The sequence below is a fragment of the Taeniopygia guttata genome, chromosome 30 (assembly GCF_048771995.1).
Source record: "Taeniopygia guttata chromosome 30, bTaeGut7.mat, whole genome shotgun sequence".
Lineage (NCBI taxonomy): Eukaryota > Metazoa > Chordata > Aves > Passeriformes > Estrildidae > Taeniopygia > Taeniopygia guttata.
The window spans coordinates 7131131-7155038 of record NC_133055.1 but is presented as its reverse complement, the minus strand read 5'-3'; the positions used below and the strand labels follow the sequence as shown (position 1 = coordinate 7155038).

At 55.4% G+C, this 23908-nt stretch overlaps 1 protein-coding gene across 1 annotated transcript in view; it reads left to right on the top strand.

The window, feature by feature from the left end:
* The first annotated feature begins 16040 nt into the window (after nucleotides 1–16040).
* The window catches only part of LOC140680999 (uncharacterized), a 206132-nt gene continuing 198264 nt past the window's right edge, over nucleotides 16041–23908 (top strand). Inside the window, exons 1-2 of the mRNA XM_072919905.1 lie at nucleotides 16041–16045; nucleotides 16965–17501. Of these exons, the coding sequence (XP_072776006.1) occupies nucleotides 16041–16045; nucleotides 16965–17501 (542 nt within the window). The remainder of the gene's footprint in view (nucleotides 16046–16964; nucleotides 17502–23908) is intronic.

Genomic DNA, 23908 nt, shown 5'->3' with positions numbered 1-23908 from the left:
GTTTTTAGCTCGCTGAGGCAGAGAAGTTCCCTGGGCTGTGGTTTTTCTTTTTCTTTGGAGCTGTTTAAACCTGCTCTGGACTGAACACCAGAAGAGCACCGGCAGCTCACACCTGTGGCCCACCGGGCTGGGCCTGGGCCATGGAGGGACTGATCAGAGCCTGAGTGAGCTGAGCTGCAGCCCACGGAGGGACTTTCTGAGTTTGTCATCTCTTTTGGAGCAACAACAGGTTTTATTATTTAATATTGTTCATGTTTTGTGCTGGTGAATGCTTTGCCTGTTAAATAAACAGGTTTTTTCTACTTTTCTCCAAGGAAAACTTTTCCTGAACTGGCTGGGGGAGAGACCACTTGAATCTGCTTTCTAGAAAACCCCCTTTGGGTGTTTTCTCCCAAATTTGCCCTAAACCAGGGCAGGGTGGTGCGGAGAGGGGGGACCTCCAAGTGCCTGGACAAGGGGGAGGCTGGAGAGGGGGACCCTTGTACTGCAAAACCCCCCAGCATCCCTAAGCAGGACCCTGGGGAAGGGGGATCCCCAGGACCCTCGAGGATCCCCCGCAGCCCTGAGACGGGGGACACCAGAACCCCAGAGGGATGAGACTGGAAATGGGACACTCCTGGTGGCTTTTTTTTATTAACTCGTGATTTTTGGACGTTTTTATGGACACCTGGAGACTTCTGGAAATGGATTTGGGCAGGAGGAATCCCCGACCCAAGGCATTCACACCTTGTTTTTCCTCAAACCAGGATTTCCCATTCCCAAACTTTGGCTGGATGGAGGAGGAGGCTGCGAGGAAGATGGCCCAGGACACTGAGGCAGGTGAGGAGGAAGTCAGTGCCCCTTTCCCCCTCTCTCCTGCTCCATCTCCCAGCCCAGCACGGCCCCCGGCTGCAGGACAGCCCCGCTGCCAACGCTCTGCTGACGGGGACGCACTGGGGGGATCTCCTTGCCCTTCCCTCTGGCACGGAGGCAAATCCCATCCTCTCTTTGTCCTTCCTACCCCGGAGCAGGAGCTGATGATGGAGACCAGGAAGGACAAATCTCTGCAGCACAACCTCATGGAAGAGGCCGATTTGAGCAACTTCACAGCGCAAGAATCCAACAGGGAGGAAAAGCCCCGGAGATCCCACAGGAGGAGGGGCTGCAAACCCAGCCCAGGGTGCTCTGAGGAGGAAAGGCCCACTCTGGGTCAGGAAGGTGGGCAGAGCTTCAGCCAGAGCTCGGAGCTGGTGGTCCCTGAGAAGCTTCACGATGGGGAGAAGCCCTACAAGTGCTTGGAGTGTGGGAAGAGCTTCAGGCAGAGCAACAATCTGAAACGACATCAGATGATCCACACTGGGGAATGGCCCTACGAGTGTGGGGAGTGTGGGAAGGGCTTCAGCTGCAGCTCCCACCTCATCATCCACCAACGCATCCACACTGGGGAGAGGCCCTACGAGTGTCCTGAGTGTCAGAAGAGGTTTCACAGCAGCTCCAATCTCCTTGTACATCAGCGGATTCACACGGATGAGAGGCCCTTCCACTGCCCTGACTGCGGGAAGGGCTTCAAGCACAACTCCACCCTTGTCACCCACCGGCGCATCCACACTGGGGAGAGGCCCTACGAGTGTCCCCAGTGTGGGAAGAGCTTCACCCGGAGCTCTCACTTGACCCAACACCAACGGAGCCACCGGTGAGGGAAGCCCTGTGAGTGCCCCAACTGCAGGAGGAGCTTCGTGCACCGCTCCAGCTTCATCCCCCATTGAAGAACTCACATTGGGAAGAGCCCTGGTGATCCCTGTTACCTGTGATCCATGCTGGGAAGACACCTGTACCTTTTCCTGCCCCTGCCAATGACCTTATGTGGGATTGAAGAACATGAGGGTCTGGCCATGGCCCTGTCACTACATTCACTCCCACCTCAGGTCATTGCCAGGGGCAGGAAAGGGACTCTCTCTCTCTCTCTCTCCCTGAGAAGGTTGTTCTTTCCAGGCAGGAGGAGACATGTGGCCAGGAAGGTAGAATTGATGGTGATGTAATTTCCCCTGTAAATACTTTTTCTTATCCCTTCTGTTGTCAATAGTTTTTCTATTCCTGTTTGTTCCTCATCTCATTGCTGTTCCCAGTAAATTGTTCTTATCCCAGCCTGGGATCTTTCCATTTTTTTCCTTCAGTGGAAGGTGGGAGGGCAACGAGAGCCAGCACGGTTTTAGCAGGAGCAGGAAATTGGGGAATTCCATTCCTGAATCCCGGCCTGTGGAAACCGAGCATCCCAGCTGGTGCCAGCCCTGGTGGCCATGGCAGCAGCCTTGGGAGCGGGTCCCTGGCTGGGGCTGAGGGAACCTCTTCACTCTGGTGCCCAGGGACAGGAGTGGAGGGAGCGGCTGCAGCTGAGTCGGGGCAGGCTGAGGTTGGATCTCAGGGAAAGGTTTTTGCCCAGAGGCTGCTGGGGCACTGCCCAGGCTCCCCAGGGAAGGGTCACAGCTCCAGGGCTCTCTGAGCTCCAGCAGCGTTTGGACAGCGCTGCCAGGCCCAGGCTGGCAGTGTTGGGGTGTCCTGTGAAGGGCCAGCAGTTGGACTCGAGGATCCTGATGGGTCCCTCCCAGCTCAGCCACTTCTGTGGTTCTGGGATCCCATGACCCTGGGGATGGGAGTGCCAATGGTTGCCATGGAAACGGGCTCTGGCTGCAGGCCTGAGCTGGTGTCCATGGCAACCACCCCTGGCATGGGGTCTCCATGGAGCTGCCCAGGGACTGACCATAGCAACAGGGGCTGGGGAAGGTTGCCATGGAAACTGACCATAGCAACAGGGGATGGTGATGGTTGCCATGGAAACTGACCATAGCAACAGGGGATGGTGATGGTTGCCATGGAAACTGACCATAGCAATGGGTCCTGATGAGGTTTGCTGTGGTAATCCAGGGCATCCCTCTGGCTGCCCTGGCAGGTCTGGGACCTTGGCAGGGGTCAGGAACCCCCCTGTACAGAGCCCCCAGAGACACTGTCTGTGATCTCTGTCCATGGAAGAGAGTTTTCAATCTTACAGGACGAATTACTCACTCTGAGTGTTTGATATGAGTAATAATTAGTGTGACATGGGTGCAAAAGTAGAATTTTAGGATTCTAGATAAGGGGTTCAAAGGAGGCAAGATGGAGGAAATCGTGTGTGTCCTGTCCTTTTTCATCTTCTTCATGCCTTCCATGTTTCACTGCAGTGTTGGCATTTTTCTGTTGGTTTAGGCTGGGGACACATTGTTCAACACAGGTCGTAGGTATTGGCACATTATTGTAAATATAGCACAGGTAGTTTCTGGTATATAATGTTTGTAACTTCCCACTGAGGGGCACAGCCCTGCACGCTGCCCCGCAAGAAAGGCCTACTTCAGGTCAGACAGAACATGTTATAGATAAGCAAGAATAAACAACCTTGAATACCAGCACAGACGAATTATGACTTCTTCTTTGGCAGAGGGGCTCAAAGACAGGGACTTTCTACAATTTTGGGATCATTTAAATACCACAGATTCTGACAGAAATGGCATTCCTGGGTGGGCTTGAACCACCAACCTTTCAGTTAACAGCCAACAGTTTGCCTACTAATAATCAGATTTTTTGACAGGCCCTCAGAGGGGTTTCATGGGGACTTTCTAAGTGTCCCCAGGCTGCCAAAGAGCCGGGATGTCACTGGCACTCACAGGGGCTCCTGTCATGGGCAGACTGGGAGCTTTAGCCAAAGTTTATTAGAGAAGCTCCTGTCAGGTCAGGAGGCACAGAAAGGAACCCCAATAGCCCCTATAGATCCCCAAATACCTCCAAGGACCGCCAGCCTTTCTAAGCCTCTTTTTGTGAGAGGAGCCTTGGAGCAGCAGGTTCCAATCCCTACCCCTGACATTTCAAGAGCTCGTATGTAAACAATTATAAAGGTGGAATTAAAACTTTATACAATTCTCCCTTAGCATTAGGAATTGTAAACCAGTGTTGGGGGTTGGGTTTTTCCTTTCTGTTTGTTCCTTATCATTGGCTGATGTTTATCGGCTGATCCCTTATTTTGGGAGGAGCTGCTGCTCTTGGAGACGGGAGTTTCCACTGCTGCTGCCGGAGCCCGGGCCAGAGCTGTTTCTTCTGTCCTGGGATGAGCCTCTGCTCGTGAGAACAGCCACTAAACTGGGACCTTATTTACACCTGCCCCACTAAAAGAGAGACCTATCCCTGTCTGCTCTGGTGTCCAGGATCCTGAGCTGGGCTCTCTCTGCCCTGCTTGGAGCCCCTCACCCCCTGCCTGCCGAGACATCCTGCCAGCCCAGCTGACTGCTTTTTGCCAGTGCTGCTGGGGCACCGAGCTGACTGCTTTCTGAGAGTCCTGCTGGGGCACCGGAGCCGGCTGCCCCGGGGTTTGTGAAGCAAAGCCTCTCTCCAGCCCTTCCCCCTTCGGACAAAGCCGCCATGGCCCCGCGCTGCCGAGCCCGGCCGGAGCGCCCCCTGCAGCCGCGTGGGGGTCAGCGCACCTGCCCTGCCCCGGGAGCCACAGCGCCCCTGCTGGCTGTGCCCGGAACTGCACCGCAGGGAAAGCGCCACGGCTTAAAGGCCGGGACTGGGCTCTGCTCTGTTTGCTGTTCGTGCCGCAGCTGCTGCTGCTTGTTTGCTTTGTTATACACACTAGGAAAGAGCTGACATTCCTATTCCCATATCTTTGCCTGCCTGAGAGCCCCTTGATTTCATGATTCTACCAATTTGGAGGGAGGGGTTTTACATTCTCCATTCCACAGGAGGCTTTTTGCTGCCTTCCCTAGCAGACACCTGTCTTGTAAACCAAGACCAGTTTTGGCACCCGATGTGCAGCCTGAGGGCATTGAGAGAAACAGGCTGAAATAAGAATAACAATTCTTGAGTAACATGATTTTTTTTTTGTTGCACTGGATATAGAAACCTTGTTAGGTGTCACCATGTGGTCTAGCTTACCCTGGTTTGGGTGGCACATGGTTGTGGCTACATTTTTCCCATCCTATAACTGTGTGAAAACAGAGTTGCAATGGACTAAAAACTAATGCGACAGAAAGAAATAATTTTGTAATTTCCTATCAAAACACATTTTCCTCCCTTTCTCACCAACCTTGTCCTGGTGTCATTCAGCAGGGCTGTCAGAAAGTTCATCATTCTGAGTGGATGTTCCAGGCTGCAGCCACAAGGAAACAGGGAATGGGGATTTTCCTGCTCCTGGGGAGTGAAATGCAGTTGAAAAATCAATCCCTACCATTTTAATAAAGATTTGTAGGGAATGGGTATGCTTATTTATAACGCTGTGGACGCATGTCCATTAAAGGGCAGTAAGTCCTGACATACGTCCACAGCGCTATAAATAAACATACCTATTCCCTACAAATCTTTATTAAAATTGTAGGGTTCCACTTTTCATCCGTGTTTCATCATGGCGAGTCAGGCAGGAGATTTTCTGTCCTCGCAGGGGCAGGGGGTAGAACAGACCTCCTTGGCACACCCGGGGAATTTCCCTGGAGGGGCTCCGCTCTGCCTCGCTTGCCACCTGCGGAGACAGCCACGGAGCGGTGGTGTGCGATAAAGGGACGGACTGAGAGGGCCCTGGGGTGCCAGAGCAGCACTGCTGGGCAGTCCCTCAGAGCCGGCAGGGCCCGGCCTCGCTCCTGGGCCTGGGGCAGCCCGGCCGATCGGGCACTGGGCTGCGGACGAGGTCACTGCTGCGATAGAGCGGCCGCAAGCGGCTCTGGGCTGAGCCGAGTGAACCCGAGCTTTGTGTGCTGGTGGTGCCCGACACTGTGCGGTTCATGTGTTTGCAGCCGTGCGGGTGCTGCTGTATGAAGGGTGAACCAGGAGTGAGGGAGTGCACCTGCGGGCGGGGGGAGAAGTTCACTCGTGTCTGAAGCGGCCGAGTGAGAACCGAGGCCCGGCTGGGATCGGATGTGCGGGCAGGGAGTGCCCGCGGGGAAAGGAAACAAGCGGAGAAACGGGGCTGAGGACGTTCACTGTGTTTAAAGGCGGTGATTTGTGTGCATTTGCACAGTGGCTAGACGAACTGGGGGGGTTCCTCTGCCCCAGTGGTTCAGACTTGGATTCCTAGAATTTTACTGTGGACACTTTAAGAGATACGACCAGTGAAATTCCCAGTGAGTTTGTGTGATTGTCCCCCACATTATAGTATTTTAATTCTCGAGATTATATAGTTGTATTTATAGAGATTTTAAGATATTTTTTGCAACAAGTGTAGCATTTTATGCAGAAGAGCTATAGTATGATGATTTAGGTTTAACTGTAGTAAAACAAATTAAAGGAATTCCAAGAATTCCTCCCTCACAGCAACTTAAGCCCTGACTCTCCTTGAATTTGAGATAAGGACAGGGTTCTGTGTTTGTGGGCATATCAGAGTTTTTGCTGTAACAGTCACAGCCTTTTGCAGGTCAACGAAATAAGTGTCAGTAGAAACAATGCTTTAATTAGATTGTGCGAGAAGAGAACGAGAAAAGACTGAGATTTTGTAAAAGAGGGGTTAAATAAAGGAAAAATGCCAAAGTGATAAACGGAATAGCCTGCAGGCAATTCCCGGGAGTTTTTGGTGCATTAAGAGGCTGGCACCTTGTATGAGTACTATTACAATGCAGAGTTTGTGAGAAGGGCTAGTATTGCTGTTCCATGCCCCAAGTGTAAATTGAAGGCTCCTAATCAAGCCAATTCAGAACCTGAGATCTTAAAGCTTATGTGTAAATGATCGCATCTCATACCTTCGACCTGAAAAGTCTGTGTGTGAGAAAAACTGAAAAAAAGACCATGAGGCTTGGGTAGAAACAAAATAGTATAAGCAATAAAAACTAACCAAAGCAAAGAGGTTCCCAGAAAGCCTCCAATAAGGGCAGCTCAAAAAACTAAAGGATTTATAACACCTTATTGCAACCAATGCTGTTTTAAGACAGGAAAGCAAATAAGGTGAGGTCTTGTATGCTAATATGTTTTTTCACCTCCAAGAATCATCCAAAATGTCAGAGTAAAAAAAAACAGAGCAAAGAGAAAGCAAATCAAATGTGTTGCTCAGCATGCCGTGAAAAACGCCAATCACATGGCTGTTAATTTTTTAATAATAATAACATGGTTATTAAAATAGTAATACAATTAGAGTAATAAAAATTTAGAGTTAGGACAATTACAAGACAATAAAAAGCAAAGAATTAAGGATGTCCAGATGCTCTGGGGCACTTAAGGCACAACAAGCATACCTTGTGAACAAAGGAATCACCCTTAAAACTACACTATTGCATATTCATATATCCTTCATGGTTATGCATACATTCTATTTAAAACAAGAAACTCTGTCTGTTATATGCCAACTATTTCCTTTAATCCCCATGGCCTCTTCGAGTCTGAGCAAGGCCTGAAGAAATTAACTTCTTCTGACAAGAAAACCATAAATTCCTCTTCTTTGGAAGATTTAGGTGTTCTGTGATGGTTATGTCAAAGCGAGTATGTCATTCCTTAAAAGAAAACCCAGATACATAGTTTCTATTTTAACTACTAAATCTTCAATTTAACTACACAACTACATTTACAGTACCATTAAAATGTTAATACAGCACTACTATTCAAACTAACATAAGTGCATTTTTCACCTTGGGCATCTTGTGGAGTATCCCCGGAAAGAGCCCAACTCTGCAGGGAGCCACGTTTTTTCAATTGTAAATTAGGTCTTTCTTTCTCTGCCATCTGTGGTTTCCAGTCTTTCCCGGCTGGGTCTTCAGGTCTTTTAAAACTTTAAGAATCTTTTTCTACTAGCACAACTGACTTCATGTATATTTTACATAATCAGGAATTATTCCATAATTAATATTACAATGGGGCTGCACAGATCCCCCTGCAGGTCCGTGGGGATGCAGAGATCCCCCTGCGGGTCCGTGGGGATGCAGAGATCCCCCTGCAGGTCCGTGGGGATGCAGAGATCCCCCTGCAGCCCCTGGAGGAGCCAGGCTGGAGCTCGGGGATGCCTGAGAGGAGGCTGTGACCCCGCGGGCAGAGGGGCCCCGCTGGAGCAGCCTGGCCTGGCAGGACCGAGCCCGTGGCACAGTGACCCACGCTGCAGCACTTGGAGGGGGCTGTGCCCCAGGGGATGGACTCGGCTCGGAGAAGTTCCTGGAGAAGTCTCGGCTGGGAGAGCCCGCAGGGTGCAGCAGGGAACGACTCCTGTCCCTGAGCAGAGGGAGAAGCCGCGGGGGATGAGCTGAGCACGGCCCCATTCCCTGTCTCCTGCCCTGCCGGGGGAGGAGGTGCAGCTGGGAGCAGGGAGGCGTGGGGAAAGCTGCATTTAAGGCTCTGCACTGACTTCTCCTCATCCTGCTCTGAGTCTTTGGAGTTTTCTGCCAGAAATCTCTCCCCTCCCCCGCTCACCCACAGGGCTTTGGGCAGGTTTCCCTTTTTGGGGGAAATCAAAGCCAAGCACCGATGCACTAATGAGGGGCAGGAGAAGGGAGGCTCCCGGGCTTCCCGCAGAGGCGGAGGCACGGAAGGCGCAGGGCCGGGAAAGCCGTGGCGGGAGGTGCGGAGAAGTTTGTTTGTGTGGGCAGCTCAATCCCGCCTCGGGCCCGGGCCCGTCCCGGGGCTGTTGCTCATCTCCGGCTTTGCCCTCACGCAGCGCGGGGGGCCCTGAGAGCGCGGGGCGAGTCTGGGCCGTGCGCAGAGCCCGCCCCGAGCGCGCTGCCATTGGCCGCTGGTGCCGTCAGTCGCGGTTGCGGCGCGCTGATTGGTGGGAGCGGGGCGCAGCACGGCCCCGGCGGCGGGCTGAGGGCGGCCGTGGGCGGGCAGCGGCGCCATTGGCGCCGGGAGCGTCTGTGCGGGCCCGGGAGCGGCGGCAGCGGCCGGAGCGCGGTGAGGCGGCGTCGGCAGAGCTCGGAGGCGGCCCCGGCGCAGGTGGGAGCCGCGCTGGGTTCTGCGGGGGCTCGGGGCTGGCTGCGGGCGGAGGGGGCGGCAGGGGGCTGCGGCGGGTCGGTGGTGCCATGTCCGGCCCGTGCTGGCCCCGGGCTGAGGGCGCGGCGGGAGCGGCTGCCCGCGGTCTCCTTCCCGCCGGGGCCTGGGCAGGAGCCGCTGCCGGAGCAGCGCTGGCTCGGCCCGGCTGCTGTGGGTAGGACCGAGGGGGCTGCCCCGCGGCCGGGAGCGTGCGGGGAAATTCCCGTCGCCGGAGGTTTCTGTGGCCGGAGGAGAGCGAGGAGTCCTGTAAAAGTGACTTTATTGCCGAGCACGGGGAGAGGCCGTGGGGCATTTGCCGTGCGCTCTCTGCCATGGTTGTAGTCCGCAGCCTCCTTTTTATCCTCATTTTCCCGGCCGCATCTCCCTCTGCCTTTGCCCACGGGCTGAGGTCCTTGGAAGGTTCAGACTTCCCGATGCGCCTGCTGCCTGTCCTCGTTAATATGCACCCTCCTTTTGTATACCAGCCGATCTTCATGGCTCTGTTAAGCATTTGTTCTCCTGGAACTTCGGGAATTTAGCGGGACTTTGAGAAATTGTGTGGCCCAATTTGTGAAATTTATTGGAACTGATGGTTTCCCCCGTTACTTCCTTATCTACAAGTGCCTGGCTCTCTCTCCAGGCAGATTCACTCCTTGACTCTGTTTTGTTCTTCCCGGGTCCTCTTTGGTTTTGGGATTATTCTCGGTGCCCTCATTCCCTGTCCTTTTGTAGCCCTTTGTGGATCAGGAGGCCTGGCTGCCACCTGCATCCCCTGGCTCAGCTGCTGGATGAGCTGCACTGCCAAGGTGTGGAGCATGGTAAAAAGATGAGAGTTGCTGCAGCACAGAAGAGGAGAAGCAGCATTCGTTTAACCCCTGGTCTGCCTGGGAGCCACGGAAGCATGTCCCATTCCCATCCTTTCCATGTTTGGACCAATACATCAACTGCTCTCCTTTTTCCTTTGTTGTCTTTCTCAGCAGTTTTCCCTTGTCATCTCTTTTCCCACAGCAGTTTGAGCCATTTGGTTTTCACAAACTCCCTTTTTTTCTGCTCATAGATAATCTGATCTCATCCCCTGGTGAAATGTTGTGTTCCTCTTTCAGTGGATTGGTCGGCAGGAAGGTCAGGAGCTGGAGCTGTCTGGTGCTATTTTTTTCGAGGACAGCTTGTAATCTAATGATGCCATTGAAATGATAAATGGGTTCTCTGCTTCCTGATATGAATTGGTTTGGGTTCCCAGGGGCTGGTCCATGGTGTTTTAGGATTTGTTCTGGTAGCTCTTTATCTTTTCCCCATTTTTGGGTGCTCCCTCAAGCTGGGGCTGCATCAATGACTGCATTTTTCTAAATACATCATCAAATACTTGAATTCCAACTAATTTCCCTGAACTTGTTCTAGCAAAAGCCCCAGTGCTCTGATACACCCTGTACAACATAGACAGTGACAGCAGATGTTGGAGTGGGCAGAGGGATGATCCCCCTCTTATTTTAGTGAAGTTTTCACAACATTCTCCATTTGCTGTTTCCCTTTGCAGCCTCAGCCATTTCTGTTTCAGAGTCAGATCCTCACCATGGGCTCTGCATTCAGCCGTGCAGATTCCATCTGTGCAAGCAGGCAGAGCTTGGGGTGAGGGGCAGAGGGAATCAGCCAATTCCTGCCCCAGGCAAGAAGAGCCAGGTACATTGTCCCCACTCTGCCCCGGCAGTGTTAATTTGCATTTCTAAAGCTCCTCCTGGGTGCCTGGAATGCAGCTTCTCTTCCAGAGCAGCTTCAGCAGCCTCGCATGTGCCCCCCCCCCCCCCAACCTGCTGAATTTTTTTCCCCTTCAAATCCTCTCTTTAATGTTTATGAGTTAAAAGGGCACCTTTAAATCTCTTATAGTTTTGCAAAATGCAGCCCAAAGGTGAATGTCAAAAAACCCTGACCAGAATTTTGGCATCACTAAAAGCAAAACAAAAACACACAAAAAGTTCCAAGACCATTAATTTTTTTCTCGTTCTTCTCAGAGTAAAAACCCATTCTCACATCCCTGACCAAACCTAACCAGCGATATAGAGGTAGGATTATTTTAAAAAATATTCTCATGCTATATACTTTGCATTGAAGCTGCAGGAAAAAGAAAAACTCCACCAATATGTTTAGTGTTAGAGTAAAGGCGTTTCTTGATTCTGGCCGGGATGTGCAACAGAAATCATTCCATCCCCACATGGCCCGCGTGTGCAGAGAAAATCGTTCCATGACATGTGGGTTTTACTCGATTTTTCCCTAACTTAATACAGTCTAAAGCAATCTAAATCCACTGGTTTAATGTTCTGTAGTTTCAAGTTGTGCAGATTTCTTTGCTTCTGCTGTTAATGAGGTGGGAAGTGCTGGATTTCCTTCTCAGCCTTTTGCAGACCAGGTGTCTGCAGCCCTGGCAGTGTCTGGGGTAGGTGTTGGTTGCTGTTTGCTGCTGGGGTTGATGTTTTGCTGCTGGGTGTTATCTTTGTGGGTATCTTTTGGGCCATTCCCAGTGTGTTGAGATGTTAAACTCATCTCCATTGAGTGGTGTAACATCCCTTAACAAAACCATCAACATTTCTTTCCCCAAGGCCAAGGCAAAGCAAGCCTGAATAGAGAAATGAAAGGTTAACAATGTTAAAGTCTATGAGCTGGTGTATTTTCCATCAATGCCATGGCAGGCAGGGCAGTGTGTGAGTGTAAGTGAGAGCCAGAGTGGAATTGTGCCGTGCTCTTGCCCAGCAGCTGTGGCAGGGCAGGCCCAGAGAGCGCTGAAGCTGCAGCAGTGGCAGCAAGGGCTGTCCCCGGTGGCTGGAGCTGCCAAAGGAGGGTGGCCAGGCCGAGGATTTCAGCAGAGGATGTGTGGGCAGGCCCAGGGCCTTGCCCCGCTGTGGAGCCCTGGCTGCTGCTGCGCTGCCTTCAGTGCAGCTCAGTGGGGGCCTCCCATCCTCCTGCTGCAGGCGGGAAGTGCAAATCTCCGGGGCTGCAGAGACCTGGAGCCGAGGCTGAGGGGTCCCCCCGTGCTCAGCTGTGCTGGCGGCTGTTTCTGGCCTCGGGGCCACTTGGCACGGGCCACGCCACTTGGCCACCAGTGGTGCTGCTCCGCACTCCTTAGGCAGGAGCCGATGTCCTGCTGGGATGTTGGCAACAGCAAAGTGCCAAGGCAGGCTCTGTGCCAGCCCAGCTTCCTGGGGGAGAGATGGCACCAGAGACAGGATTCTGGCCACAGACTGCTTTAAATGTGCATCCCTTATCTCCACCCTGCACTAGGTGGAGAATTCCCAGGGTAAGGAATTCCCAAGATTAATTGCAAGGGAGAGAACTGAATATCTGCCCTGGCTCTTCTTCTTGCCCAAGCCAATGGCAAAAGCCGTACCCATGGCATCTCGGTTTCTATCCCCAGCTTCCAAAGGTGTTTCTTTCTTTCCCCTTTCATTCTTTGTACCCAGCGTGAGCTCGGGGGTGCCAGGGGTTCTGGAGGTCCCATTGTATTCCTAAAGCTGCCATAACCCCCTGGAGGATCTTTCCTGGAAAATGAGTTCTGCTGTCTGAGTCTGTTGCTTCCACAATCCCTTTTCTATGAATTACTTCTTTTAGAGATACCTTCATAAGTGATCCAGTGGCTGCTGAGCAATCAGAATTGCTTTTGCCCCCCTGTTAGGTGAGATGGTGTCACCAGAAGATATTGAAGCCTTCCTGCTCAGGGCATTTCAGTGCCAGGCTCTTACAAGCACACACAGCTGTGCCGGTTGAGCTGACCATGGCGGGTAACCTGGGCTTTGTCTGATTCCCTTTCCTCAATAACAGCGTGTCTTGGAACTCTTTTCCCTTCTGCTGCCCTTGAAGAGCCATCCACAAAGACATTTTCTGCCTCAGGCCAGGCAATGTCTCCTGAATCTCCCCCAGGCTGGGTCTGGAGCTGTGTCACTTGAATGCAGTGCTGGGTTTCTTCCCAGCCCCTCTGGGGGCTGTTCAAACAGGAGGCTGGGTTAAACCCTTCCCCTGTCCTCAGTTCTGAATCCTCCTGTGCCACTGAACAAGTTTCACACTGTAATAACCGAGCACTGCTCATCCATTGCGAGGCTCTTTTGGTTATCAGAGCTTGAACTTGATGGCAGACTGGAACAGTTGGAGATCCTGTTGTCATCAGGTTTTGGGCCTCGGTTCCCGTGGAAGCTGTGGCTGCACAATTCTGCAGACAATGAGGCCACTCTGGCCACTGGGTGAAATGTTTTGGCCCAAGAATTCCTTTGGCATGGCCCTGTTGAACATTCCCCTGCAATTCCAATTTCTTTTCTGAGTCTGGAAGAGCCAGAGCTGAGGAATCAATATTTTTGGTTGTTCATTTTCTCAAGTTTTGCTCTCTTTCTCCTGTCCATACCACAGCATGGAGGCTGTCTGGGGTTAAAAAGTCCAGACATTTGACACAAAGGTACAGCAGCAATAGCCTCTGTATCACCTTTTACAATATTACAATGCCATCATCGAATTCCTTCCTAGATAATTACAATCACAGTAGGAAGAGAAAAAAATTAGTTTAGTTCAAATTAACCTCCCACAGCTCCTAATTGAAAAAATGACACCAGCTCAGCTTTCCCATTTATTCCCTTAATAATGAAAACATTCCTTTACAATGTTCCCCCCTTAGGTGCAAGATTCAGAGTGGATGGAGAGGCCCCTGTGTCCATCAGGAGATGCCTCCTCTGGATGCAGACCCAGCCTGGATGTTCTCCAGGGCTGCAGTGTGGTGGGTCCCCGGTGGGATGGGAGCTCAGAGAGCCCTGACAATCCATGTCCATGCAGGGGTGGACTCGCTCCTCCTGAGGGTGCTGCTGTCTGTGCTTGCAGTGTCCTTGTGGGCTGCAGCTGGAGCCCTGACTCCTTCCCAGGGGCTGTTTGGGTGGGCTCTGCCCTGGCCAGGAGGGCAATGCCTCTGCCAGGTGCTTGTGGCTGACGCCGTCCCCTGGGTGCTGGGGCCCCCTTGGGCCCTGGGGTTGGTCCCTCAGGGGCTGTGGGAACTCTGCCATGGCCTTTGCCTTCAGCTTGGCCTTTTGCTCATCCCTCCTTGCCTTCAGCTGCTGTGCCTTTGTGCCCAAGTGCTGCAGGGCCTTCTTCTGCCACTCCTGCAGCCCCGGTCACTGCCTGTGGGTGCTCATCCTCTGAGAGCTGCTGAGCTTTCTGCAAAATCTTTCCTTTCTGCAGGGACCCAAACCAAATCCTTCACAGAAAATCCTGATCCATCCATGTGCCCTCTGCGTTTCCCAGATGTTCCTTTGTTTTGCTCCTTGTGCTCAGGGTCCCCTGCACAGCCCGTGTGGCAGAGCCGGTGCCTGTCCTGCCGCAGTGTCCAAAGGCGGCCCCCCCGGCGGGCAGGGCCGGCAGCTCCCCGGGGCCGGGCAGCGGCCGGGGCGTCCCGCAGCCTCCTGGGGGCCGGGGGCCACTGCCGGCCCTGCCCGGGGCTGGTGGGCTCAGGCAGCGCCCGGCGCTGAGCCCCGGCTGCCCCACAGCCCCGGCCCGGCCCCGCAGCTCCCCACAGGCCCCCAGCCCTGCTCCCGGTCCCGCACCTCTGCGCCCGCTGCTGCCGCTGCCCACCACAGAGAAACCCCTGACATCCTGACCTCCTGCTTTTCCTCTGCTGGAAACTGGGAATTCAAAGTATCAGCTGGCAAATTGTCAGGATAAGACCCTGCTGAAAAACATCCCAATCCTGAGTATTTTTCTCTTCCTCCTCTTTGCCATCATCCTTTTTCTTACCACATACATTCCTCCTGCTACTTCTTGCCTGAACCATATTGCTGCACACTCCTCTTCACCTGATCCTTTCCCAGCACACCAACACCATCCATCCCCTGTTGTCCAAATCCCTTCTCCCCTTCCCTTATTGCCCCCCTGGGTGTCCATGTCCTTAATTACCTCTGGGGGAATGTGCAAACTACCTCAGCATTCTCCCATGGGACCCTTCAGAGACATTTTGGGATCATCATCCCTTTGGCCAGGACCCCTCCCTGGCTTTCCCTTTTCTCCCCTCCATGGGTGCCCTGCCATGTTCACTCCCCGAAGATCCCAGGGCACTCACTGATGAGATTTTCAGTGCTCTCTCCCTGCTGACTCTTCACAGACCCCCCTGATGTGTCACTCGTCTGTCTCCTGGTCACTCCCGGGTCCCCAATCAATCCCCGGTGCCGCCGCCAGCCAAGGGAGCCGATCACCCAAAGTGGGTGAGGCACCTTCAGCTGCACTCCCTGCCCCAGGGTGTGCGGAAAAATTGACATCACCAGAGGATTCTGTCCACAAAGCAGACAGAGGAGTCCTGTGAAATTAATTTCATTTCTAAAAATGGGAGAGGCCATGGGACATTCCCCATGGGATCTCTCCAATTGCTGGAGGACACAGCCTCCATTTCATCCTAATTCTCCTGGCCACATCTCCCTCTGCTTTCCCCATTGACTGAAGCACTTGAGAGCTACAGACTTCCCAATCCACCTTCTACATACTCCCTTAATATGCTCCCTGCGTTAATATAGCATACGATATTCATGGCTCTGTTAAGTCTTTGTTGTTCTTTTGGAAGTTCATGAATGGAGCAGGACCTTGGCTGAGCAGTAGTGTGTGTCATCGATTGATAATATTTTCTGAAACCAAGGCTTCTCCTCTCACTTACTTACATGAAAGTTGCTTGACCCTATCTCTGAGCAGATTCAGAGCATCTGTTTGTACAGACACTTTGCTCTTGTTCCTTTCATGGGGGTCCCCCGTTTGTGGGACATCCCCCCTGGAGCAGGGTGTCCCCTCTTTGCTGCAGCCACAGCCCTCAGGCAGAGCTCAGCCAATCAGAGCCCGCGGCGCTGATGACTCACCAGTTGCCAGGCAGACTCGCAGCTCCCCGCGTTCCCCACCTGGACCCCACCTGCGCCCCCCCCTCGGCCCCATCGCCCCCGCGAGGGGAATTTGGGGAGGTGGGAGTGGGGCAGCGCCAAGGCCGGGCCCCCCCGCGCTGTCCTGGCGGGAGCGGCTGCAGTGGGGACCGAGTGCGGGCGGGAGCGGCCGAGAGCCCAGCGCTGCCCCAGCCCGACCTGCCCCAGCTCCATCCCTGCCCCTCGGCTGGGATGCTGTGGGTCTGGGGGGAAGAGGGAGCCGGCAGTGGGTGCTGGGCCTGGGGGCAGGAGGAGAAGGGAAGGAGAAGCAGGCTTGAGGAACAGAATGGTCAAACGATGCAGGTGGCAGGAGAAGGTGGGATTGTGCAGGAGAAGGAGGAATATCTGGAGGAAGAGGAGTGTGAGGAAGAGGAGAGACACCAGAGGAGGATGAGGAGGAGCAGAAAGAGGAAGCAGCAGAAGGTTCCACCCCTCCCTGTATCTGCAGCCGTCCCCCAGCCCCAGGAGCGCTGCTTCCCCCACATGCAGCAGGTGACTGTGGAGGGAGATCCAGGATTTTCAGGGGATGAATCTTGGTGTTTCTGAGCTTTCGTGGGCTAAATGTTGGTGCTTTGGTTTTATGTGGCAGCTGAATCTTTATGTTTTGGAGGAGGTTTTTGCTGACTTGTGATGTTTGGGGAGTTTTTGATCCGTATCTTGAAGTTTGTGGGATTTTTGGGCTAAATCTTGGTGTTTTGGAGGTTCTTACAGACACAAGATTCCCAATGACTTCCTGAGATGAACTTGGGCAAGGAGGAACCTCGAGTCCAAGGTGCTCTCCTCTTGTTTTTTTCTCCCAATCCAGGATTTGTCATTGCCAGGGCGTGTCTGGATGGAGGAGGAGGAAAAGCCCCGGAGATGCTGCAGGAGGAGGAGCTGCAAACCCAGCCCAGGGAGCTGCAGGGAGGAAAGAGCCCCCCTGAGCCAGGAAGGCGGGCGGAGATCCAGCCGGAGCTCGGAGCTGGTGGAGAAGTCTCATGGCAGGGAGAAGCCCCACAAGTGCTTGGAATGTGGGAAGGGTTTCAGCTGGAGCTCCAACCTGATCGTGCACCAGAGGATCCACACTGGGGAGAGGCCCTACGAGTGTGGGGAGTGTGGGAAGAGGTTTCGGACCAGCTCCAATCTCCTCCAACATGAGCGGAGTCACACAGAGGAGAGGCCCTTCCGCTGCCCCGACTGCAGGAAGGGCTTCAAGCAAAACTCCAACCTCACCAGGCACCGGCGCATCCACACCGGGGAGAGGCCCTACGAGTGTGGGAAGTGTGGGAAGGGTTTCAGAGACATGTCTGGCCTGATCAAGCACCAGGTGATCCACACTGGGGAACGGCCCTATGAGTGCTTGGAATGTGGGAAGAGCTTTGGGCAGAGCTCAGGTCTGAGAAAACACCAGCGCATCCACACAGGGGAGAGGCCCTACGAGTGTCCCCAGTGTGGGAAGAGGTTTCAGACCAGCTCCCATCTCCTCCTACATGAGCGGAGTCACACAGAGGAGAGGCCCTTCCGCTGCCCCGACTGCGGGAAGGGCTTCAACCGCAACTCCCACCTCACCGTGCACCGGCGCATCCACACCGGGGAGAGGCCCTACGAGTGTGGGGAGTGTGGGAAGAGCTTCTCCAGGAGCTCAGTCTTGACCCAGCACCAACGGAGGCACCAGTAGGGAAGCCCTGTGAGTGCCCCGAGTGAGGGAAGAGCTTGGAGTGAGGGAAGAGAGTGAGGGAAGAGCTTGGAGTGAGGGAAGAGAGTGAGGAAAGAGCTTGGAGTGAGGGAAGAGAGTGAGGGAAGAGCTTGGTGCGCTGCTCCAGCTCCATCCCCCATGAGAGGATCTGGGCTGGATGATCCCCAGTGACCCCCGTTGGGCAGAGCCCTGCTGATCCGTGGTCCTGGTGATCCATGCTGGGTGTGGGGAAGGTGTTGGCTTCTTCTCCTTGTGCTGCTGTGATTTGGGGGGGTTCCCATGGGTGGGGGATGGGAGGTGAGTGGGGGGTCCTGGCGCACTGAGGGGGGCTCATAGCTCGGGGGGTCCCAGCACTTTGGGGGAGTCAGGGAAGGGGGGAAGCACTGAATGGGGGGATCCCATTAAATTGGGGGGGGGGGCGCTGATGATAACAGGGGATCCTGGGAGACAACGGAGGGGGAAGGACCAAACCCTAAGGGACTCCCCTGGTGCTGGTTAACCCCCCGTGCCCCCCCCAGCCCTTGGGGTCCCCCACAGTCCCTGCACTGTTCCTGGGGGTCCCGCAGCTCTGGGGGGTCAAAGCGGAGGGGATGGAACCTCCGTCAGGGATGGGGGGCACAAAGGGGGTCCGGGCCCAGTGCTCGGCGGGGTCGGTGCACGAGGGGGGCCCGGTCCCTGTCCCGGTGCACGGGGGTGGCGCTGCCTGGGGGGTCCCGGTGCTTGTGGGGTTCCCAGGGTTCGAGGGGGGTCCGGTCCCTATCCCGGTGCTTGGTGGGGGGGGCAGTGCCCGGGGGGCTCCCACTGTTCGGTAATTGGGGGGTGTCAGAATCTAGGACATCCCTCTGGCTGCCCTGGATGGCTCCAGACCCTGGCAGGGGCCTCGGAGACCTTGGCATGGTGTCAAGAACACCGGTGGCTGTGGTTTTAGCCCCTGGAGAAAATTGCCAACTTTGTATGAGGAATTACAAGGCACAAGGGTTTGAGTAGAGCGGTAGGTGAATTAACACAGGGTGGAAAAGTAGAATTTTAACACTTTAAAATACGGGTTTCAATGGGACAAGGTGGAGGGATCTGGGTGTGTCCTGACCTTCTTCTCCTTCTTTTTGCCCTCCATGTCTTGCTGTGATGGTGACACTTTTCTGTTGGTTGAAGCTAGAGACACACTGTCCAACATAAATGATAGATATTGGCACGTTATTGTAAACACAGTACAGGTAGTTTTTAGTGTAGAAGGCAAACAGTGCCCTGAGGGCAGGGAGACTGCCACAGACCGACCTGCTAGAGAGAGCTCAGCAGAGCGGACAAAGCTGTTAGAGAAAAGGGAAAATAAACGGCCCTGAGAAGCAAAGCTCCGCATCTCGACTCCTTCTCTGCCCGCGCGGGCTGGGAGAAAAGGACTTTTCACAATCTTGGGGTCATCTCGACCCCCAGAAAGCCAAGAGGGGGTCTCCACTCGTCCCAGTGCCCGGTGAGGGGGGGTCAGTGCTCTAGGGGGGTTCGAGGGCACTGAAGGGGGTGCGGGTGCGGTTTTTGGGGGTCCCGGCACCCCCTGGGGCAGGGTCAGTGTTTAGCAGCGGGGGCTGCCTGGGGACCCCCCCGGCCCCCAAATCACAGCCAGGTCTCCTGCAAGGCACTGAGGGGAGGCCCGTTCACCCCCCCGCCCCCACCGGCACCACCACACACCTTCTCAAAGTGTCCCCAAGTGCTCCCAAAGTGCCCTCAGAATGTCCCCGAGTCTCTGCAGAGGTGACACTGGCCTGATGACGGCCCAGTGGTGATGTTGCTCTGTGCACAGCAGCCTCGGGATGTCCTCCATGGCTCTTTGGCACCGCTCGGCCACTGCACAGCCACCGTGGCCAGGAGAGGGACAGAAGAAGAGGGTGTTGATGTCCCCAAGTGTCCCCAGCAGGTGACGCGTGGCCAGGCGGGCACTGGCCTCCCACAGCTGCTCAGCCTCGGCCGCTGTGGCCACCAAGGCCGCACGGAAATCGGGACACCTCCGTTGTCCCCTCCAGGGCAGCCTCGATGTCCCTGAGCCGGCACTGCAGCTCCCGGGGGAAGGTGGTGGCTTTGTCACACGTGGCCACCAAGTCCCCCAGCAGCCCCAGGTACAGCTCCAGCCGCTGTCCCCTCCCGGTGGCCGCATCCCTGCAGGCGTCGCGGAGCTCGGTGGCCGCCTTGGCCAGCCGGGCCCAGCTGTCCATGAGCCTGTCCAGCACACGCCTGGCGCTGGCCAGGGCTCTCACACAGGCCCAGGTGGTCCCTGGGGTGTCCCCGAGGTTGGCCAGGGTCCAGCCCAGGGAGGGGACAGGGCGGTGGCCCGGGGAGGGGACACGGTAGTGGCGCAGGGCGTCCTGGAGGTGAAAGATCAAGGTCCCCACAGCCACCCGCAGGAACTCTGGGGACACGGCCAGCAGCACGTCCCTGTGCGGCCTGGCCACGGTGGCCATCAGTTCTCTCAGGGTGGCCACCAGCTCGCCCAGTGCGGCCACCACGGCCACCATCGCCTCCAGCAGCTGGTGGGGGGACAGCTGGGGAGGGGACAGGAGAGGTGTCAGGGGCCTGGTGGCAGTTGTGGCCTCCTACAGTGGCCCCTGTGCCCTCCTGTGGTCCCGTGTGTCCCCTCCCTGGAGGGCTCTGCTGTCCCCTCTGTCCCTTTTGTCACCCTTTCGTCTCTGTCATGGTTTGACACGGGAAGAGAATTTTTTTTTTGAAGGAAGAGGTCCATCCAGTCAGGGGTCAGGTTTAGATACTGACACTTGGGGTGACCAATTGAAGGTGGACACGCCTCTGAGAACATAGAGGGGTTAAAAGCAGAATTCCCAGGAGGACTCGTCCTTCTTTGGTTCCGGTCATCGCATGGTACGGACGTCCCCTGCCCAGCCCGGGCTGGGTGTGGGAGGGGAGCCATGCGGCCTGCAGAGGTAGGCCAGGAGATGAAGGATTGCAACCGGCTAGGCCAGCTCCTGCGGATGGAAGGGTGGAGAACCTCTGGGATGTCTTTGTTCCCCCTCCCCTAATCTAGAGGGAAAAGAGATAGAGAGCCAGCAGACACCTAGGAGTTTGCCGGCGGAGGAGAAGGAGAAGGGGGAGGGAAGATGCCCAGCATGGGAGACTGGAGAAGGAGTCCTGGGCTGAGATTTCAGCCGTCCGGGGAGTCCGGGAATTTTAACCCTTTCCTGTGAAATGAAGGCTTTATGAAATATTACTCCTCCTGAATTTGAAGAAAAGAGAGACAGCCTGAAACCTCAGATGTTCAGAGAAGAAGGTTGGGGGGAGATGATAGAGTGGCTTTTGGCTGGACTCTGCTTGTTTACCATAGACTGAACCACTCTTTCTTTCAAGAGGGACTGCATTTTAGGGGGATGCATTGGTGAGCCAAGAGACCTTCTTCAGCAACTACCAGTTTTGGAGTGGACAGAGAGAGAGCTGAGGAGGGTGTGAGGATGCCCTCCATCTTCAGAGAAGAAGAGAAGGTGATCTCTGTCTTTTGGACCCTCGGCCCCAGGGGAAAATGGGGGGGACTCTAGTCCCGAATTGTGATACTGGACTGTTGTTCCTGGTGGTCCTTGGCAAAGCATCCTTAAAGGGGCCCTATAAGCAGTCTCTGTCCATGCCCGGTGGTGAGAGCACTGGGACATGGAGAGGAGAATGTCACACTGGCCGGTGTGTCTGGGCGGTGCCACGTGTGACATTGGAAACACAAGAGGTGGCAGCTGTGTTTCCTGGGGGTCTGTGGTGCAAGGGGGACTCCTCTCTTCCCCGATGGACTCAGTATTGATTATATTGAAGGGTGAAAACTTGATTAAGGATCCAAATGGGTCTCGCTGGGGTTTGGTGGAGTTGGGTGGAGGGAGGAGAAATGTTTTGGAAGGTTTTCATTTCGAATTTTGTGTGTTTTTTTCTTTCCTTTCTTTTCCTCTTATAGTAGTAGTAGTAGTAGTGTAATAAAGTTTCTCCTTTGTTATTAAGTTTGGCCTGCTTTGCTCTGTTCTTGATCACATTTCACAGCATTTGATTGGTAAGTTGTATTTTCATGGGGCGCTGGCATTGTGCCAGCGTCAAACCATGACACAAGGGAAGCACTTCTCTGGGGCAGCTGGGCACATTCCTTCCTCTGGCAGCTTTCCAAGTCTCCCCTGCCTTCTCCAGCTGCGTGCCATGGTGAGGTACATCCTCGTGGCCAATGAGTTTCCTGAGTACAATCTGTACAGGCCCCTCCTGGATCTGACAGAGGCACAGCCCTCTGACGTGGTGGTGGCTCTCCTGCGTGTGGCCCCAGTGTGTGACAGGTACGGGGCCCACGTGTCCACAAGGCTCAGCAGCCCTTCACCCTGTACAGCCTGTCCCAGGTGTCTGACCAACAGAGAATTGCAGGGCCCTCTGGCTGCTCCCTTTGCCAGCCCTGGCCCCTGCCAGCCCCCCAGCGTGCTGCCATGCTTCCCCCCTGCCCCTCAGGGGCCAGTCCCCACAGGGCTGGGCTGCCTGCGTGCTGCCAGTGAGGGGCAGTGGGCAGAGGCAGGGCTGGCAGAGCAGCTCAGCTCCCCGCTGCCACCCAGGCCACGCTGCTGTGTCCCAGACTCCTCTGAGACAGAGCTCTGACCCCACAGAGCTGCTTTGGCCATGTGGAAGAGCATCATGTGCTCGCCCAGGACTGCAGAGCCGGCCATGCTCGTACTCCTCGATGTGCTGGGGAGCTGGCCAGAGCACAGCACGTGCACCTCCGATGGGGACAAAACGGGTGTCCTTGCCCTGGCTGTGAGTTTCTGCCTTTGCTGGCCCCAAGGCCACCTCTCCAGCAGCTCTCCATCCTCCCTCCCCCACAGCGTCTCCCTGCCTCAGGCGCTGGGCTGAAACCTGGCCTCGGGGCAGCTTCAGGGCCACCAGGCCCGGTGCTCCCCCTGCGTCTCTCTGGGCCTCTCCCTCCCGTGCTCGGGCCCTGCCACACGGACACCTCGGCACTGAGCGCTGTCTCGAGGGGCTTTGTCCTTTGCAGGCAACTGTGCTGATGTGGAAGATCCTCCCGGTGCCCTGTGTCCCACAGATGGTGACCGTGTATTTCCCCCGCCTGTTTGTCCATCTGCTCTTCCAAGTGCTCTTCAACACTCTGGATGTGCCAGAGGAGGTCGATACCTTCTGGAAGGGATGTCAGCAGCAACACGGCCTTACCACCAGCCCCAACAGGTGCTCCATCCCAGTCCTCCTGTCCTTGCCAAATCCCTGGGCAGGAGCCAGTGCTCCCAGCGTGACCTGGGCTTTGCTCTGCACACAGGTTTGCAGAGCAGACCCTGAAGGCCCTGCTCTGCCGACTGCACTATGAGGATGTGGTGGTGGCAATGGAACGCAAGTGTGGCTGGGACACGCTGCTCTGTGCTGACACCCACCACTGTGCTGTGGGTCTGCTGGCCAGGTGAGACCCCCTTCACACTGCTGCCTCTGACATTTGTGCTCTGTGCCTGGGGTGCCCCACACAGTCCCTGTGGTCATGGGCCAGAGCGCCTTGTCACCGAGGGACAGCCAAACAGACTGGAAAAGGCTGGGAGAGGAGGGTGCCCACAAGGAGCCACCTCCCAAATAGCCCAGGGGCCCTTGCAGGATGCTGGGGAAAGACCAGACCTCTGTGAGTCAGTCCTGGGAGAGGTTTGTCCCCCTGGCCCACAGTCTTGGTTACTTTGTCTCCTGCCAGGGAGATGTCCTGTGTCTCCATCCCCCTGTGCTCTCGGATCGCTCGCTACCTGCTCCGGCTGCTCAGCACACAGGAGCCACGCTGGGAGCTGCCCTCCCTGGCGTTCCTTGTGGAGGTGAGCCTGAAGGCCAGCGCTGCCTCGCTCAGCTGCCTCCCGGCTCTCTGCCCTCTCTTGGCCGCAGTGCCTGGGACGGAGCCCGCGCCCTGTGCTGCTGCCTGGGCCCGGCCCTGTGCGGTTCTGGGCTCCTGCCAGCCGGTCCCCTGTCACTGCCCTGTGCCTTTCAGGTCCTCGAGTGCCTGGACTTGAGTGAATGCGGTGCTGACAGAGTCCTGCAAATCTTGTCAAGGCACCTGAGGAGCGAGTGCAAGGAGAGGCGTCACCTGGCGCTCAGGGCCCTTCTGGAGCTCATCAACGATCCCTCAATGGTGAGAAGGGGCAGGGGCAGAGGCTGCGCTCAGGAATGCAGTCACTTGGGCTTAGCTGGGCTTTGGGCGCTGGGCCAGCTGCTCCCAGCTCTCCTGCCTCCCGCTTCAGCTGCCCAAGTGCTTTGGAACAGCCCTTTGGCCTCTAGGCCCTGCAGCAGCAGGATGGCATTTCACAAACTTGTGTTCCTCACAGAGAGAAAAAATGTGGAGCCTGACTGAAAGTCTTGTGGAGCTCCTGTGGGATGTGGATGGAGAGACAGTTAGCATGACAGT